This window comes from Lathamus discolor, chromosome 2 (genome assembly GCF_037157495.1).
Source record: "Lathamus discolor isolate bLatDis1 chromosome 2, bLatDis1.hap1, whole genome shotgun sequence".
Taxonomy (NCBI): domain Eukaryota; kingdom Metazoa; phylum Chordata; class Aves; order Psittaciformes; family Psittacidae; genus Lathamus; species Lathamus discolor.
Genome location: NC_088885.1, coordinates 37661696 through 37679358, shown reverse-complemented (window position 1 = coordinate 37679358; position 17663 = coordinate 37661696). Strand labels below are relative to the sequence as shown.

At 39.7% G+C, this 17663-nt stretch overlaps 1 protein-coding gene across 3 annotated transcripts in view; it reads left to right on the top strand.

Moving 5' to 3' along the window:
• The window catches only part of NMT2 (N-myristoyltransferase 2), a 32865-nt gene extending 15215 nt beyond the window's left edge, over positions 1-17650 (top strand). For 2 of the 3 annotated variants that reach the window (XM_065666466.1, XM_065666465.1), the window contains exons 4-12: positions 3577-3695; positions 3795-3886; positions 3993-4109; positions 4772-4942; positions 6052-6160; positions 9755-9925; positions 11731-11898; positions 13770-13907; positions 14101-17650. In XM_065666466.1, coding sequence (XP_065522538.1) covers positions 3577-3695; positions 3795-3886; positions 3993-4109; positions 4772-4942; positions 6052-6160; positions 9755-9925; positions 11731-11898; positions 13770-13907; positions 14101-14121 — 1106 coding nt within the window. In that variant the 3' untranslated portion in view covers positions 14122-17650. The remainder of the gene's footprint in view (positions 1-3576; positions 3696-3794; positions 3887-3992; positions 4110-4771; positions 4943-6051; positions 6161-9754; positions 9926-11730; positions 11899-13769; positions 13908-14100) is intronic. The other variant, XM_065666467.1, reaches the window with a different exon arrangement.
• The last annotated feature ends 13 nt before the right edge of the window (positions 17651-17663 follow it).

Here is a 17663-nt window from a genome sequence, read left to right as displayed (position 1 = left end):
ACATCTGTAAACTAATGGTAGTAATTGTCGCAGTAATCTTGCCTAGGTGGAGGAAGAGCTTAGGCAAAATAAGTTGATGTGTAAGTTGAAAAATACTTTGGCCATAACAAAGATTTTTCAGAACTAGTTTAGGTGTCTTCGCAGCAGTTCCAGGAGTTCAGTTCAAGTTAGTCAATACATCTTACAGTACTTCTTTAAAGATGAGAGTCTGTCACTTGTCAGCCTAAGAGGACTAATACACCAATTTATTAGTGGTGTGCAGTAGAAGTACGCTTTGTTGAATTTGGCCAGCAGAGGTTCTGTTCAACAGTGTTTATGAATTGCTTCTTGATCATGTTATTTTTTAAAGCTTTTCCTCTATCTGTTGAATGAATGTATTGGGAAGTCTTTGCTATTCGATACGCCAGATATGTTTAGGTGGAAAAAAAAACCCAACCTGTTGATTCATGAAATAGCTACAAGGATCTGTGTATTAAATTAACTTCAGGATTATTCTGCCTTCTAGTTAAGGTTGTTAGCAATAAGTCCTTTAGTGAAGACATGTAGTGGCAGTAACATTTAGGCTGTTATTTTCTGAAGTTTGTGTAAAGATGCTGGTAATGTTGACCTTCCAAACTGGGTGGCAGGCTGTAACTACTAGTCAAGACTGTGGGTCATTTGAGAAAAGTTTATGCTTTTGAGTACTTTGAGAACATTTGAGTGTCTAGAGCTTGATGATGGTGACAGAAGGGTTGACAGTTTATGGGTGAGAGTCAGGGGCAAGGCCAGAAAGGCAGATTTCATGGTCGAAGTCTGTTACAGACCACCCAACCAGGATGAAGAGGCAGACAAAATATTCAGTAAGCAAGTGGGAGAAGTCTCACAATTGTTAGCCCTTGTTCTTATGGGGGACTTCAACATAACAGATATCTGGTGGAAATACAGTACAGTGGAGAGGAATCAGTCTAGGAGGTTCCTGGATTGTGTGAAAGATAGCGTCTTGACATAGCTGGTGAGTGAGCCAGGTAGGGAAGGTGCCTTTGCTGGACCTGTTGTTTGTGAACATAGAAGGACTTGCGGGTGATGGGATGGTTGGAGGCTGTCTTTGGCATGACAGTCATGAGAGGTTTTGATTGTTGGAGGAGTAAGGAGGGAGTTGGCAGTACTGCTGCCTTGGACTTCTGGAGGACAGACTTTGGCCTGTTTAGGAGACTGGTTTAGAGAGTCCCTTGGGAGGCAGTCCTGAACGTCAGTGGAGTCTAGGAAGGCTGGATATTGTCCAAGAAGGAAATCTTAAACACGCAAGAGCAGGCCATCTCCATGTGCTGAAAGACAAGCTTGTGAGCGTGAAGACTGGCCTGGCTGAACAGAGAGCTTTAGCTAGAACTCGGGGGAAAAAAAAGGAGTGTTTGCGGCCTCTGGAAGAAGGGGCAGCCAACTCAGGAGGATCACAAGGATGCTGTGATGTTTTGCGGGGAGAGAATTAGAAGAACTTAATCTGCCTGCTGCTGTACTAGCCGCTAACAAATATTTCCATAAATACATTAGCAACAAAAGGAAGGCTAAGGAGAATCACCATCTTTTACTGGATACAGGGGGTATACATAGTGACAAAGGGTGACAAAAAGTCTGAGGTACTTAACACCTTCTTTATCTCAGTCTTTAATTGTAAAGACCAGTTGTTTGCAGAGTACCCAGCATCCTGAGCTGGAAGACTGGGAAGCAGAATAAAGCCCCCATAACCCAAAGGGGGATTGTTAGTGACCTGCTACACCACTCACAAGTCTATGGGGCCAGATGGGATCCACCCAAGGATACTGGGGGAACTGGTGAAAGTACTCACCAAGCCACTTTCCATCATTTATCAGCAGTCCTGGCTAACTGGGGAGGTCCCAGTTGACTGGATGTTAGGAAATGTGACATCCATCTACAAGAAGGGCTGGATGGAAGATCTGGAGAGCTACAGGCCTGTCAGCCCCACCTTGGTGCCCGAGAAGGTTATGGAGCAGATCAGCTTGAGTGCCATCCCAGAGCACATACAGGACTATCAGGTGATCAGGCCCAGTCAGCACAGGTTTATGAAAAGCAGGTCCTGCTTGACTAACCTGATCTCCTTCTGTGACAAGGTGACAGACTTAGTGAATAAGGGAAGGGCTGTGGATGTTGTCTACCTAGACTTTAGTAAAGTAAGGTTCTGCAGGGGGATCTGGACAGGTTAGATTGATGAGTCAAGGCCAGTTGTATGAGGTTCAACAAGACTCGGTGCTGGGTCCTACACTTGGGTCACAACATCCCCATGCCATACTACAGGCTTTGGGAAGAGTGGCTGGAAAGCTGCTTTGCAGAAAAGGTCCTGGGAGTGTTGGTTGACAGTCAACTGAATATGAGCCAGCAGTGTGCCCAAGTGGCCAAGAGCATCCTGGCCTGTATCAGAAATAGCATAGCCAGCAGGGCTGGGGAAGTAATCGTCCACCTGTGCTTGGCACTGGTGAGGTCGTGCCTCACTGTGCTCAATTCTGGGCCCCTCACTACAATAAAGACATTGAGGTGCTGGAGCGGGTTCAGAGAAGGGCATCGAAATTGGTGAAGGGTCTGGAGCACACGTCTTAAAAGAAACTGCTGAGGGAACTGGGGTTGTTTAGTCTGCAGATGAGGAGTCTCTGAGGGGACCTTATTGCTTTCTACAACTACGTGAAAGGAGATGTCAGTCTCTTCTCCCAGGTAACAAGTGACGGGACAAGAGGAAATGGCCTCAAATTGCACCAGGGGAGGTTTAGATTGGATATTAGGGGAAATTTCTTTATGGAAGGGGTTGTTGTTGGAACTGACTGCCCGGGGAAGTGGTTGAGTCACCATCCCTGAAGGTATTTGAAAGATGTGTACATCTGCGTGCTTAGGCACTTGGTTTAGTGGTGGACTTGGCAGTGCTGGGTTAACGGTTTGACTTGATCTTAAAGGTGTTTTCCAACATAATGATACTATGATTTTGTAGGTACAGCTGCATCAAAGAGGAGTAGTTTCTGTTTGTAGCTATATATTGAGGGACTGGAGTTGTAAAATCAGGAAGAAGAAAGCACATTTTCATGTAAGATTTTAGGAACAAGTTTCACATTTCTCCAGCATCCCTTAAATGCCCTGGCTTTGCCATGTCACTGCTCCTGAGTAACCCTGTGGAGCTCAGATCTGTTCAAGTCAGTAGTAAACAGGATCTGAGCCACAGCTTGTTAGCTGAGAGTACAGTGTGTTTCTCACGATGAGACCATGGATCTCATGGCTGGCTAAATGGTGTGCATATGCTGATGAATTGCTGTCCTGTGTTATGAAATACTGGGTATCAGTTGAGGCAGAGTAGTTCTGTGCATGTCTATAGATATTCTAATGAGATAGTCGTTAGTCCATCTCATGCAGTCTGTGAGAAACAAGTAGTACAAGCTAACAATACTAAATTTTTTCAGCATTTTTTAAAAGCTTCATGTTCCTATGAAATAATGGTGAGAAAATACATGATGTGAGTTAAATGCAGTTTTGAAAACTACCAGCAAAGCAAGCAGTGTAACCATTCTTTTTTTCTCCCCCCTCCTTCTCCTCTCTCGAAAGATGAAGTTATAACTTCACATGGTGCAATTGAACCAGATAAGGACAATGTCCGCCTAGAGCCATATTCTTTGCCACAAGGTTTTATGTGGGACACATTGGATCTTAGCAATGCCGAAGTTGTAAGTAAAACAATTTTCATATGTATCTAAAGTCATTCAAGTTTATCCTGATTGATGTGTGTGGATAAATCTTTGGATTTTTTTTGTGTGTGTTTTCAGCTGAAGGAGTTATACACACTGTTAAATGAGAATTATGTAGAAGATGATGATAATATGTTTAGGTTTGATTATTCACCTGAATTTCTTCTGTGGTGAGTAGCAAGTTCCACATTCTGGTCTGGCTGAAGTGCGAGGAAGGGTGTTTTTATTACATCTTCTTAGGCAGTAATTTGTAATTATTTCTGTCATCAATTCTAGGGCTCTACGTCCTCCAGGCTGGTTACCCCAGTGGCACTGTGGGGTTAGAGTGTCTTCAAACAAAAAACTGGTAGGATTCATAAGTGCCATCCCTGCAAATATTCGTATTTATGACAGGTAAAATGCATAATTACTTTTGGTTTTGTAAAAGAATAACACCATGAAATAAATCTTAAACTGGTATCCATTTCCACAGAGAACTTTAAAAAGAGAGAAGGATGCTTACTGACCATAAAGTCAGATGAATCCTGTGTGTGCAGCAGTGACTTTTTTTTCTACTCTTCTTCCCCCACCCCACCCCTCCAAGCTCGTGAGCTCATGGACTGCTTACAGTGAAGACCAGGAATACATAGTTAAGGAATTTTCTTATTGATAGATGATACAGATAATGACACAGAATTTCCCGACCCTCCAGGAAAGTATTTAAAGGATAGTCCATCAGATGGACTGCGTTGGCCAGGTCTTCATACACTGACAAGAACTGTGATACCACATAGCATGTGCTTGGATGCCACACTGCATCTTAAAGTGAGACAAGTCTCAATAGAGCTCTGAAAAAGGAGTGTTGCAAACACCTTAGACACAGTTTGCATGTTGCACAATTTGCCATTGCAGTTGCAGTATCATGGATTAGCATTTGTTGCAGATGTACTTTTTCACAGGCTGATTTATTTTTACCTCAAATTCTTCTGTCACAACATGGAAAGCTACAATTATGCAAATGAAAATATGCAATGTGCAACTCTCTTTAACTTTTCCACTTTTTAATGTCCTTTTAGTGTGAAGAAAATGGTAGAAATCAATTTTCTATGTGTCCATAAGAAACTGAGATCTAAACGGGTAGCACCTGTCCTGATTCGGGAAATAACCAGAAGAGTAAACCTGGAAGGAATTTTTCAGGCTGTTTACACTGCTGGAGTGGTACTCCCCAAACCTGTAGCCACTTGCAGGTAACCTAGGTGATGTTCATAATATCAGTTCCTGTAGGAGTCATTTTAAAGAACATGTTATGTAATTGGCTAGAAACATTGCAAGCATAAAATTTAAAGAAATTGCCTGTTGTGGCCCTGACTAACCTGAAGGCCTCAGCATTTGTCAGGGTGAGGTTTCCATGTCTCCCTCCTTCCTTGTCTCCTTTTATTTATTTATCCCCCCTTCCCTCTTTCCTTCCTTCATTCCGGTGTTTTGGATAAAACAGTTTCTTGGACTATAATCTAACTTTGGGTTTGTTTATCATACCTTAAATAGACTTAAGAGATGTTTCTGTTGGCCTTCTGGTGGGAGCCATGCTAGCAATGACAACATTGTATACCTGTGTTTTTCAAGTGGTTTGTTTCCCTGCTTGGGAACTTCCCTGTTGACATGGCTGCTTGCCAAAGATGGCAGAGCATTTCTGGGAATTGTATGATTTGCTTTTTTGAAATCCTTTAATTTTTCCTGGAGAAAGGAGGACTTGATCAGCATTTGATAAAGGTGGGAAGACTATCACATGAGATGACTTGTATGTAATCAAGGATAATTTTTGCTTGCTTGGGATGGATTTTGTTTCTATTTGGAAAAGTTTAGTTTAGTTCAGTTGTCTGTCCTGGAGCACAGGGTATTTCTTCATTTGAAATTGTGTTTGTACTTATCAACCAAAGATCCTGGAAGCTTTTGTAAGGAAGGATAGACAAAAAAAGCCATGTTGTAGTAACTAGGGATGTTCTGTTGGACGATAATCTGCTAGGAGGGGGAGATCTCCTTCAGCAGACTACTTAGACATGAGTAGAGGGTCCTGTCTATACAACAAAATAAATGTTATGGTGAGATATTCAGGGCAATGTACTAAAATGTGATTACTCATTCTGTAATAAAAAACATTTGCTTAGTTTAAAGATACAGTGGTAGCAGGCCTTGTTGAAAGCTACTGCTTGGATGTGACTCTTCTTTATATGTTTTTTGCTGAAGCTTCTTACAGGCATAGTACAGGTTTGCTTAGAAACAAATTTGTAGATGAGGAACAATGCAAGAAAGTAGGGAAATGGATGCTATTTGATCTCATTATTAATTTTATTTCCAGGTATTGGCATCGATCACTGAATCCCAGAAAATTGGTGGAGGTGAAATTTTCACATTTGAGTAGAAACATGACTCTACAAAGAACAATGAAGCTCTACAGACTTCCTGATGTAAGCAGTATGACTTACAGAGAACCCCACAGTTACTGTGAGGCCCAAAATAACCTTCCATCTGTCTCTGACAGCACAGGCTTTTCTGTGGAAAGGCACTGTATGCAGGACATTGGGGTAAAAAATAAAAAATCTCTGGTTGATAAAAAAGACGTTAAGGGATATACTAAACAGAAGAGACTGTTGTTAGAAATGTAGATCTGTATATGGAGAAAATAGAACTTTTGATCTAAAAGCCATAAACAAACAAAGAAAAAACCAGAAACCTTGATTTATACATGTGGGATTGAGCTAAAGATGTGTAAAACTATTCTCTGTATGATTAATCTAATAAGAGATTACTGGAACAGCAGATCATCAGTTCATGTCTTAAAAATCTCAGAGAAGTCCGTCAGAAAGCTGATCGAGTACAGTGGGGTTGTTGATTTGAGTCTAATTCACAGCTTTTACTGTCGGAGAATGTTGTTGTTCTGCAGTAAGCAGGCTCAGCAAAAGCCACCTCAGTATGTTGTGTACTGTTTATTTGGATGGTCTAGCAAAAAAAACCCAAGTGTTCTGGCATAGCTAGGTTGGTTACAAATATTTTTCCTTATGTTTGCAGCTAGTAATTAGGCTGGCAAAAAGCCTTAAAATGCATTTCCATGACAGGGCAACTCACTGTAAGTAGTCTGAGATGTACTATTAAAAAATCTCATTGCCGTAATTAATAGCTCATAGAAGATAGCCTGAGCTTTATGATTTGAAAACAATTTCTTTGCTTGTAAAAGCTACTTTTCTATTTGGAGGGATTGCAGAATGCCATTATCTGTACCATATCAGTAAACCTTTATTTAAACAAACCCTCCCTTTTTGGTTAAAAAAAAAAAAAAAAACATTTTTCTTCACTTGTAGTACTTTGTAGTGATTTATCTGACTTGGAAAATTGCATCTGTTTATATTTAGCATGATGCAGCAGGTTCTCTTACTACTTGTATACATTAGTAGTACACTAAGTACTTCTTGGTATAAAGCACATGCCATGGCTTGATCTGGACTCCTGCTGCTGTCAGAGAGGCTGTTTTTCTGTGCTGCCTGCTTATACCTGTGTCTGCACATGCAGGTTCTCCCCTGTTGCAGGGCACCAGTTTTCAGAGCTTAAGAATTAATAACCAAATTAATTAGGTTTTAATCATGGAGAGCTAAATATAGCTTCCATCAAATCGAGAAGACTTTTTTAATAGTCTGAAAAAGTGCAGTAGACCATTTCAAATACAGGTTTTGATAGCAACTCTAGTACTGTTTCTCATGGAAGCGGTACAGGTAAAGAATAAAGAATAAGGATCTTTCTTAGAGTACAAAAGGTGTACCTACAGAGAATCATTAGAAACAACAGCAGTTGTACCCTGATCATCTTCCTGTCCTAATCATAAAACCCCAGATTTCGACAGAAAAATAAATTATGGAAAACAAAGAATATATCATATCTCGTTCAGAACATGCAGCTAAGGCAAACATACTGTACAGAGATGTGCAAATAGAAAACAGGTGCTTTGAAGAGCAACTTTTAAAACCAAGTGATGTAGGAGTCCATATGCCCCAGCTGTCTATTTTTAGATTGGATTTGGGAGCTTCTCCCATGGAAAATAAAGATTTAATCTTCATGTTAATGTTTTCTCTTTAGGTCTTGTGCTTTGGGGGTTTGTTGGGTTTTGGGGTTGTTTTTTTTTTCCTTGAGAAAGGGTTTAAGTGCTCTTGAGGATCTTAATCCTCAGCTTCAGGCTGTTGCCATAAACAGTACCATCACATAAATTTGTTCATTCAGTCTGCACTGTCCTGTCCTTCAGCACCAAACACTGTTTCTTGCATTTTAACCTCTTTTCATAGTGTCCTTGGAATATCATTGCTGCTGGAAGCTAGTCTCCCTTTAAGAGGAATTAATCATTCCTAATCACTTGAACACTCTGAATTAAAAAGGTTAAATATTATTAATTAATAAATACCACCCTCACTCAAGGTTGCATTTGCGCATGTAGCTATAGATATAATAAATAAAGTGGGTTTTTTTCCTAAGTGTTTAATCTCTTGAGCAAGGAGTTTTCTGAAAGAGGTAGATTTTGGCTGTGTTTAGATTAAAGACAGGAGCATCTTTGTCTCTGTATGTCTTTTCCTGACTGTGATCCTGAGCCAGGATACCGGCATGAATACGTGCCCGGTGCAGCTTGATATGTGGATCAGAGAAGCAAATTTTAGCCCAGTTCTGTATACTTTCCCTCACTTGTGGGGCTGCAGATAATTGTTTACTGGTGACCATTCTGAGCATTTCTGGGGGATAAGGATGTTCCAGCCCAGCTGCTTTTTCTCCCATCCTGTTCCAGTGTGTGGCTGTAGAAGCAGCACAAAGGCTTGGAAGACGCCAAAATTAACCTTTTATAGGTTATGAATGAAATACAGCATAGGAAATGTCATGTTGATGAATCAAGTGAATACGTTTATGGATTTAGGGCATTTAAAAATCCAGATGAAGTGCTGTTGTGGAGACAAGGCATAGTCCCAGGCTGCTGAGGAAAGCAGGAAGACTAAAATATAATACACAGGCCAGAGCTGTGGAAAAATATGTCTAGATTTTTTTCATCTTGCTGCTGACTCCCAGAGTATGTGAATGAATACCTCCCCCTGAATAATGCCTTTTGAGCAGACCGTAATCAGATACACTAATTTCAGGATTCCACTAATCAAGTCTCTACCTGGCTGCTCTTGCAATTGACTTTGCTGTGATTAATGTAGTATGTGCATGTAGTTCAGACAGATGAAGCAGGATAAATGAGCTCTGAAGAGAACAAGCTTTAGCATCTCTAAAAGGAAACATTCAGGAAAGCTAATAAAAGCTGTGGAGAAAGCTTTAATCACCTTTGCTTGTTTAAACATTAATTGCGTAGTACTGGAAAGCAGTATTTCCTTTGCTGATGTTTAAAGCCATAGAAATAACTTTATTTGTTAAAATACTGTAGGTTTTTAATTTTGGGCACTTGGAAGTTATGAGGAGCCTTCTTGTTAACTCAACAGCAGTTGTGCCTGTATAGAAAGTTGAGCTAGCGAGGGAGTTTGCAAGCATTAATAATAGGTGGACTTTAAAAAAAAAAAGTTATTTCTAATTATATTTTATCAGCTGACTTTGGTTGAATCACAAGTGTTCTTGTCTTCAGATTAATTTCTGATACACAAGTTGCTGTATATTTTGTTTCTGTGTCTGGGCCCTAGGTAGTTCAGAAGAAGATAAGAAATAAAGACTGCCCTAAAAAAACTTAAAACAATACAAAATGAGTGAAGTCTAGGCTGTTGGCAATGGCGTCTATTTCTCTGGAGAAAAGAAGCTGTTTCAGTAATGAAATATAAAGATTGAAGTGCCCCAAACTGTCTCAATAATTAGAAGAGAGGGAATTCTGATTGAAAGCCGTTTGCAAAATAGCATAATGAATTAGGTGGCTGGGGTAAAGTAGGCTAACAAGGAATGCATTATAGCAAATGGATTGCGTCTGCAACCTACTTTCAGCCTTTGCTGTGTATGCAGTTTTCCTTTCAACATCTCAACATCTATTTTTCTTTTGTTACAATAAGGCCACAAAGACTTCAGGTTTGAGACCAATGGAACAAAAGGATACTAAAGCAGTACAAGAATTAATCAACACTTACTTGAAACAGTTTAATCTTGCTCCTGTGATGGATGAAGAAGAGGTAGCCCACTGGTTCCTGCCTCGGGATCATATTATTGACACTTACGTAGTAGAGGTAAAACATGCCCTAACTACTTGATGAATGTGTATGTGAATGGTCCTTACAAAAGCTCATGTCAGCATCAAGTTTTTGAAATGCGAACAGTATGAAAAATGTGTGCTTTAGGTAGAATTTGATACCATGATTCCAAGCTTTGTTCTTTGCATTGCATCCTGTTAATGTGAGACTGTTTGGTTGTGATAAACTGTAGCTCTTATAACAGGATATTTTAAAGAATATTAAAAATTCAGAATATCACTATCTTGGAAATATTATAGGAAAGAACTTTATGTATTTTAAAAACAACCTTTCCACCTCCATTTGTCCATTTTTTTCCATAGAGATATGACATGATAATAAGCAGCAGTCTTCAAATCTTGTTTTCTAGAAAAAAGGAAAAATGACCCAAGATAAGGATTTGGTTTGAGTTCAGTATCATTCTCTCAGGTGTCTGGGTTTGCCATACACTAGTTCAAAATTCTTTATTTTTAAACCCAATTTTAGGGGCACCTGCTGGGGTAATTAGGTTTTTTTGATGGCCTGCTTCAGTAAAATGGGTTTTTTTCCCAGTAAAAAAGTGTGTGGGTGTGTCTGTGTCTGTGTATGTGTCTGTACATATATACATGTAAATGTAAAATAGGGAAGTAAAAGTTAACATCCCTTGGTGCTGTTGTGAGTGTTGTCAGCTAGCAGTTAAATTATCTTGAAAATTACAGTCTTTGTCCACTAAAAAGATGGAGAGCATCATCTGTTCCTAACACTTACTCTTCCCTCCCCAACCTACTACTCCCACCCTCCAGCCTGTTGGTCTCAACACTTCTTGCAAAATAAGCAGTGCAGGAATAGATCAACATTTGGATTGGAAATCTCCAAGGCATGGTTGGAATAGCTGCAGTAAAGCTAGTGGAGAAAGAGGCACTCTTCCCTTTGAATCCATACTAAATCAGTTGTAGACACTGTACTTAGTGTATTGGTTAGAGACAAGGTTATTTGACACTAATCAGCACTAACGTTCCTCAGCCTACCAGCTCCTCACAGAAGCTGCAGGTTGTGAAGCTCAGTGTTCCCACATTGCAGCCTGAATTTGTGCAGAAGTCTCAGCTGAATTTAGAAACTTACTGCTGCTGGAGATGAGAGGTCCTGCTTTGTCAGTTGTCATTGTCCCAAGCTTAGCTTTCTACGTTCTTTGCAGTGGGTCTAGTGCTCATTGGAGTTTTCCATGATATAATTTAACTTACTGCCCCTCCTTTGTTCTCCACTTCCTCTTCTTCACTCTTCACTCCCTGGGTTGGTTTTTGGCTTTGTTGGTGAGTTGAAGACTACAGAAAAATCAGTGATCTGTTAGATCACCATGAGTGTTCCACTGGCAGTGCCATTTTAACTGAACAGTGCAATCTTCACTTGTTTTACGTTGTGTCTTGAACTAGTTTCTCGCTATACAAAATGTAGATTGGTTAGTGCTTAAAGACATGTGTGACCTGGAGAAGTTGGCATCAGATTTTTCAGTCATATTTGTAGTGTACAGAGCTAATTGTCAAAATGTTATTGGTGTAATAGACTAGAAAAATCTAAATTATTTCCTTTTCTGAAGTGAATATTTCAGGCTTCAGTCTCACTCTGATGTATAGATACATCCTTGGCAAGAATTCAGTTTCTTCAAACCTTAGCCAAAATTACCTGTTACACCATAATACTTACAGACCACAGAACTGTGCTGTATTTATTACTTTCCTTAGAACAGTCATGTTAGCCTATCTGATAACCGAGCGGTTACTTCTTATTAATTGACTTCTTTGTTTGTTTGTTGGGTTTTTTTGTAGGGCTCAAATGGTATTTTAACAGACTTCCTGAGTTTCTACACATTACCGTCAACAGTGATGCACCATCCTGTTCATAAAAGCCTCAAAGCTGCCTATTCCTTTTACAATATTCATACAGAGACACCCCTCTTGGACTTAATGAATGATGCACTCATTATAGCTAAATTGGTAAGTTATGCTGGATGGGTTTTTTCTGCTTCTTTCACAAAAGTATTTTTAGTAGAGCTGGCAAGGTAAGAACTGGCAGGAATTTTTCCGTGTCATTGTATTCTGATTTCTTCTACTGTTCACAGCACAGAGTGCAGTTGATGAGCCATATACAATATGTGTATATATTAAAGTATAAAATGCTATGCTTGTTTTTCCTTTGAGCAATGTTAGGGAATGACAAGTGAATGAAGATCAAGTGTTTGCAATAGCTTGAGCTCTGTAAATAATCCAAGAGCACACTCATGACCATATTCATTAAGTACTAGAAGAATGGAAAGTATCACTAAAATAGTTTCCCTTGAAGATGAGTTTATTAGTTCTATTAAATACATTTTGGTTTTTTTAAACTATTTTTTATTTCTACAAAATGTGAAAGTTCTTTTGTGCAAGCTTTATCATTTTATATTGCTGCCTGTAAAGGTCTGTTATGTTGTAGCTTTTAAACACACCTTCAGCCATGGAATTACACTGACGGACTGTTTAGTTGAATGGAAGGGAAGAAACTATAAATGGAAGTTTTTGAACATAGGAATTTTAAGAGTTTGGTGCTGTCTGATGGAAAACTTAATACTTTGCCCTTTATCATCAGGGTTTCATGGGACTGCAGTGCAAACACCAGTGGCAATATAGTACAGAGCTGTGCAAGTAATGCACATGCCATCACTCTGAATTCTCAGGGACCTGTTTAGCCCTGTCAACTCACAGCACTGTACAGGCTTCATCCAGTCCATGGTATTCATTCTAGCAACCATTCCCAACATGCTGCAGAGCATAGGCATGATTTCTGCTCCTTGTGCTTGAAGCTTGCCCCTCCCATCTGAAGTGTTGCTGCTGCACTACTTGTGGTATTACACCTACCAGATTGAGTGCTCAATGCAAGGAATTCTAGCTGTGGTCCAGCAGACCACATTCAGAGCTGCATGTGGCGCAGGATTTCTGTGTTGATCCTGTATGATGCCAGGGAGGGTCTGCAAAGACTGTATCTGTTCAGACTTCAAGCTACATGAAAGCAGTCACATGTGTGCCTAATGTCCTGCCGGCACAATGCCTTTGTGCTGTTAAGAGTTCAGGTTCTTAGGTCAGACTCCCTCACAGTTAATTGCAAGCAAATGGAGTTTTATATCCAGAACCCCAAGCAAATTCAGCTATTTGTACATGATGACTGTCACTGTGATGGTTTAACTGACTTTATGTTGCTTGTTAAGAGTTCACAGTAAGCAGGAATTTGAATATGTTTGTGTTACTGCACAGAGCCCTGTGAGTAGCTCGGCTGTGTGGCTGTTCTGGGAGGAGAATGGCTCTTTGAGTGGTGAATTTGGGAGGCTGGAGAGGGCTTGGTAGAGGGTGCACGAGGGAGAGTAACGTGGAAGATTTGAGTTCTAAATAGAACGGCATTTCAGAAAAGGACCAAATCACAGAAATAAAATGTTCATCATTAGCAGAATGATAAATGGCTGAAAACACCATAAGCTGTATTTATGCATCTTTAGCTGGAGTAGCCCATGTGTGTCAAAACACTGTGTGTGACTAAAAAATACTTACCTATAGGATAAGATAATGGATAATGCTTTAGGGACTCTTCAGACCTTTACCCCTGAAAGTGGCTTTAAAAGTCCTGCCTTTTTGGAGGTAAAAGCAAAGTTGTGCCTTAGACTTCACTTTTTATTGGGAAGATTTCTTTATGTGTGTACCTAATTAAAAGGCAAGATTTATTCCCTTGTCTTTTTTTCCACTTAATTAGCCTTGTCTCTTGGATATTGTATGCCACATTGTATGTATCATTTGAAACTTTAAAAGGTAAAATTTAAAAAATGTTTTGCTGTTGCCAGAAAGGATTTGATGTATTCAATGCACTAGACTTAATGGAAAACAAAACATTCCTGGAAAAGCTCAAGTTTGGGATTGGAGATGGAAATTTGCAGTATTATTTATACAACTGGAGGTGTCCTGGCATGGAATCTGAAAAGGTAAGGGTGAAAAAAAGAGCTCCTGAATTCTCTTTGGTGTAATGGTACATTAATCTACGCTGGCCAAAATGTTTTAAAATAACTTTTTTAATTGGTCATATTTAAGATCTATAATTGACATGCAGAAAAGTAATGCTATTTAGATTTATTGCTATAATTGAACTAAAATGCTGTCTTTTTCTTCTTCCTTTAGGTTGGTCTTGTATTACAATGAGTACACTCATGTTTCTAGAACTTTGAGGTCATGGTTTGAGTTAATTTGATCTCCATAACTCTTGGAACGGTGTTGTTCAAGAGGAGCAAAAGCACAACGTCAGTGATACTGAGGTAGTCCATTAAACCCGAACAATGAAGACATCCATATGTGACCAAATTTATGCATTTTCAGATAGATGAGAAGGTCCATGAAACTCTTTTATTGTCCATGAAAAGAATAAAAGCACATTCATTTAAGTTTCGAAGCTTAGCTTGCACCTTGATGAGATGAAGGTATTTTTTTTCCACTCTGTAGAAAAGACTGTTTTGTACAAACTGAACTTCAGTGGTGGATTAGGGTACAAAAATATTTGCTATTATGTGGATGAACTGCTGCATTTCTATTTATTAAGTGGTGGTGTATGTTTGTCAGTGTAACAGAATGAAGGATACAAACTTGAGTATCTTTGCTTATTTACTTCACATGGATATCATCATTTGGGGGAAAAACAATGAAGTACAATACGTTTGTAGCTCTATGGAAGTCCTGGATGTTTTTGTAACTAGAGCAGTATGACAATGTACTGGTTTAACTAGTGCATTTGTTTCTCCATAAGCAACGCTGCCAAATCAATAAAAATAGATTTGTACTTTGATCTTCGATAGATCAGTGGATTGATTTAACAGTATCGCACTGTTCAGTGCAGGTGTTATCTATGTTGCCGGAATGACAATACATTACTGTACTTAATTTACAGTTGTGGCACAAAACCTTAGTTTTTCCTCAGTAGAATAACATCAGCCTGTGTGTAAAACTAAGAATTTTAGTAGTGCTATCAGGATATTTATAGTTTGAATGTTTTCGACGCTTCTGCGAAATTGCACATATTCCTTTGTCTACTTTGATTTCCTATGAAGTCTGTAATTCTAATGAAAATTATCTTGTGTAAATACGTATTCAGAAATTGTTCCTGGTAGTGTTTTTATCCTGACTTTGGAACAAGAAGTTTTACTATATATGTGGCTGGTAAGCAGAAGAGAAATGCTCTACCCTCAGTCCTTGGAAGTCTTCATACTGTGCTTCCTGAAATGTAGAAGGGCTGATCTTTGTTGTTGGGGGGAGCTGTTAATTCCCTCATGAATGCTTAGCAACCAGAGTGGCTTCTGAAGCACTTTATATGCATTCCAGCATAGTGTCATAGCTAGGTATGGTAGCAGTTCTTTCAGCTCACGCATGCTGCAGTACCATGAGCACTGAGGAAGTCTGCAGTAAGAAACTGTTCTAGCTGAAAGTGCCAAATTGTGGTAGTGAAGCCTCCGTGCTGTAAGCATCTTTTGAATGTGACATGAATATCTCATGAAATGCAAATGTCTAAACTTTCCTTTTAAACATGCCTGTAATTCTGAAAGCAGATTTTGCTGAAAGTTGAATTCTGTACCTGAAAACATCAACTTAAGATGAAATTTTGTCTGTTCTTCATAACTGCTAGCCCTACCCACCTCCTTATAGCAGTGGGGTTTTTCTTTCTTCCCACTCCTTCTCCACTGTATGAATGGTTTCTTTTTCTTGTGGAATTGCCTAGAGACAGTGATAAATACTTTCCCTTATGCTCTATGATTAAAGCATTTGACTTCCTTCAAACAAAGGAGGGGGTGGAACATGGTTTGTCTGACCCCTGGGTGTGCATCAGCTTGGGACCTCATTAATTCAAAAGGGCTTCAGAGGAGATCTTTCAGACGTCTAATGGTGCAGCTGGGCTCTACAACTTTGGCCCTCTGATAGCTGTCTGTTAGTAGCATTCATAACGGATGGTGCAGAGGGAGCTTCAACTCCCTGCGTGAAGCCTCAGCAGAATTAAGTGCCTGAAACTGTAACTGATGGTAATGATATCTGAGGTTTCAAGAAGGATTTAATCTCAACTCCATCAAAGACTTAGTTCTTAATTCCCGAAAGGCAGGAAGGTGCCTTCCAGGCTGGACACTGGCATTGGAGCCTGCTGGGATGAGGAGGAAGGTGCACCAAGGGGCTCAGAGCATTCTGCTTCAGGTTTAAAGGCAGAGCTCACTTTGGTGCTGTTCAACATGAGGTGGGACAGCAGGGCATAGCTCTGTCTTCATGGCTAAGGTACTGAGTTGTTAAGCAATGGTTGTGGCCTGGCATTCCCTTACCCAGAGGGGTTATCTTGAATGCGAGGTGAAAGATATGCTCACTGTTCTCTGCCTTCCCTTCCCTTCATGGAAATGCAAGTGGAAGAAGGGATAGCCAGACCTTTTCTCTGAAATCAGAAGGGAAGTCCTCCCCAGCTCTATTGTTTGGAAAAGCATTGAGGCCATGATGGGCCCAAGTATGTCCAGGTAGAAGACAGACTTGAATCTGGCTTTCTGCCCTAGTCTTGGGGCAACTGCACATGAAGGAAGGCGTGTGGCCACCCTTGTGCTCTATTCTGGGAGAACAGTGCCATTTGCTTCTGAATCTGAAGGGTAAACTTCCCTGTCTTGTAAATGTTACAGTTAACTAGCATGGCTAAGTACACTAGTGCTAGCATGCCTTCAAGTTTTTTGCATACAAAAAGCCAGAACAAAGGCTATGTATGAAGGACTACAAAGCCAGGCAAAAACCCCTCATCCCTTCTCGCCACCCTCAGCCAGGGAGGACAGAAACTTTGGCATTAAATATCTTACTTTTGTTTAAACTTAAGGGAGCATGATGACTACAGAATCACTGCTACTGCTTCCATTTGTAGTTGGTATCATGAACTAAAGTCACGCCTAAAAAACCCAAAATACAGATTAGGTATCTGATGGTACTGGATATTTGGATTAGCAAATTTCTGAAACCTACAACATGTAAATTCCATTTTTAAGAATACAGGGTAACTCAAGGTATTTTGTGTTTCTTCTACAATACCATACTGATGTTTGCTTAAACTGCAGAGCGCCAAGTAAGTTCCTCGGCTGTTTATTTTGATTGTCTGAATTGCAGCACTATTCCCCCTCCTTCCTACAACACAAATATCTCATTAGGAAACTATCTGTAGTCTCTAGTAAAACTAAAGAAAAAAGATATGTGGAATGTTTTCAGTCTTGTAGCAGTTACAGCTGTCACCTACTTTCTACCCAACAGTGTATGGCTTATCTAATTTCCTGGGAAATTAATAGACTCCATTTAGAAATCAAATGGAGTTTAGGTTAGCTTACATTTTCTCACAGGGTGTGTGTTAATAGCTTGCATAAGGAAGTCATCTTTCAAAATGCAGCAGTAGTAATCGGGTTTTGTTCTGTATTTGAAAATATTGTTCCTTCAGCATATGAGACACCAGGTATTATGGAAGTCAAGTCTGCCTATGTTCTTCACCAGAACAAGGTTATTGTTCAGCAAACTATGACAGTTTCAAAGGGAAGTCCAACTGTGCTGTTTACTTGAAACAAGCATTGAACCAGCTTTAAAAGTTATACTGGCATGGACCTTTGTTTAAATAAACTTTCACTTTTGGTATTGACTTGTTTGAATAATTATATTAAAATCTGTTTTGCTTGAAGCATGTTCATCTGTATGAAAAT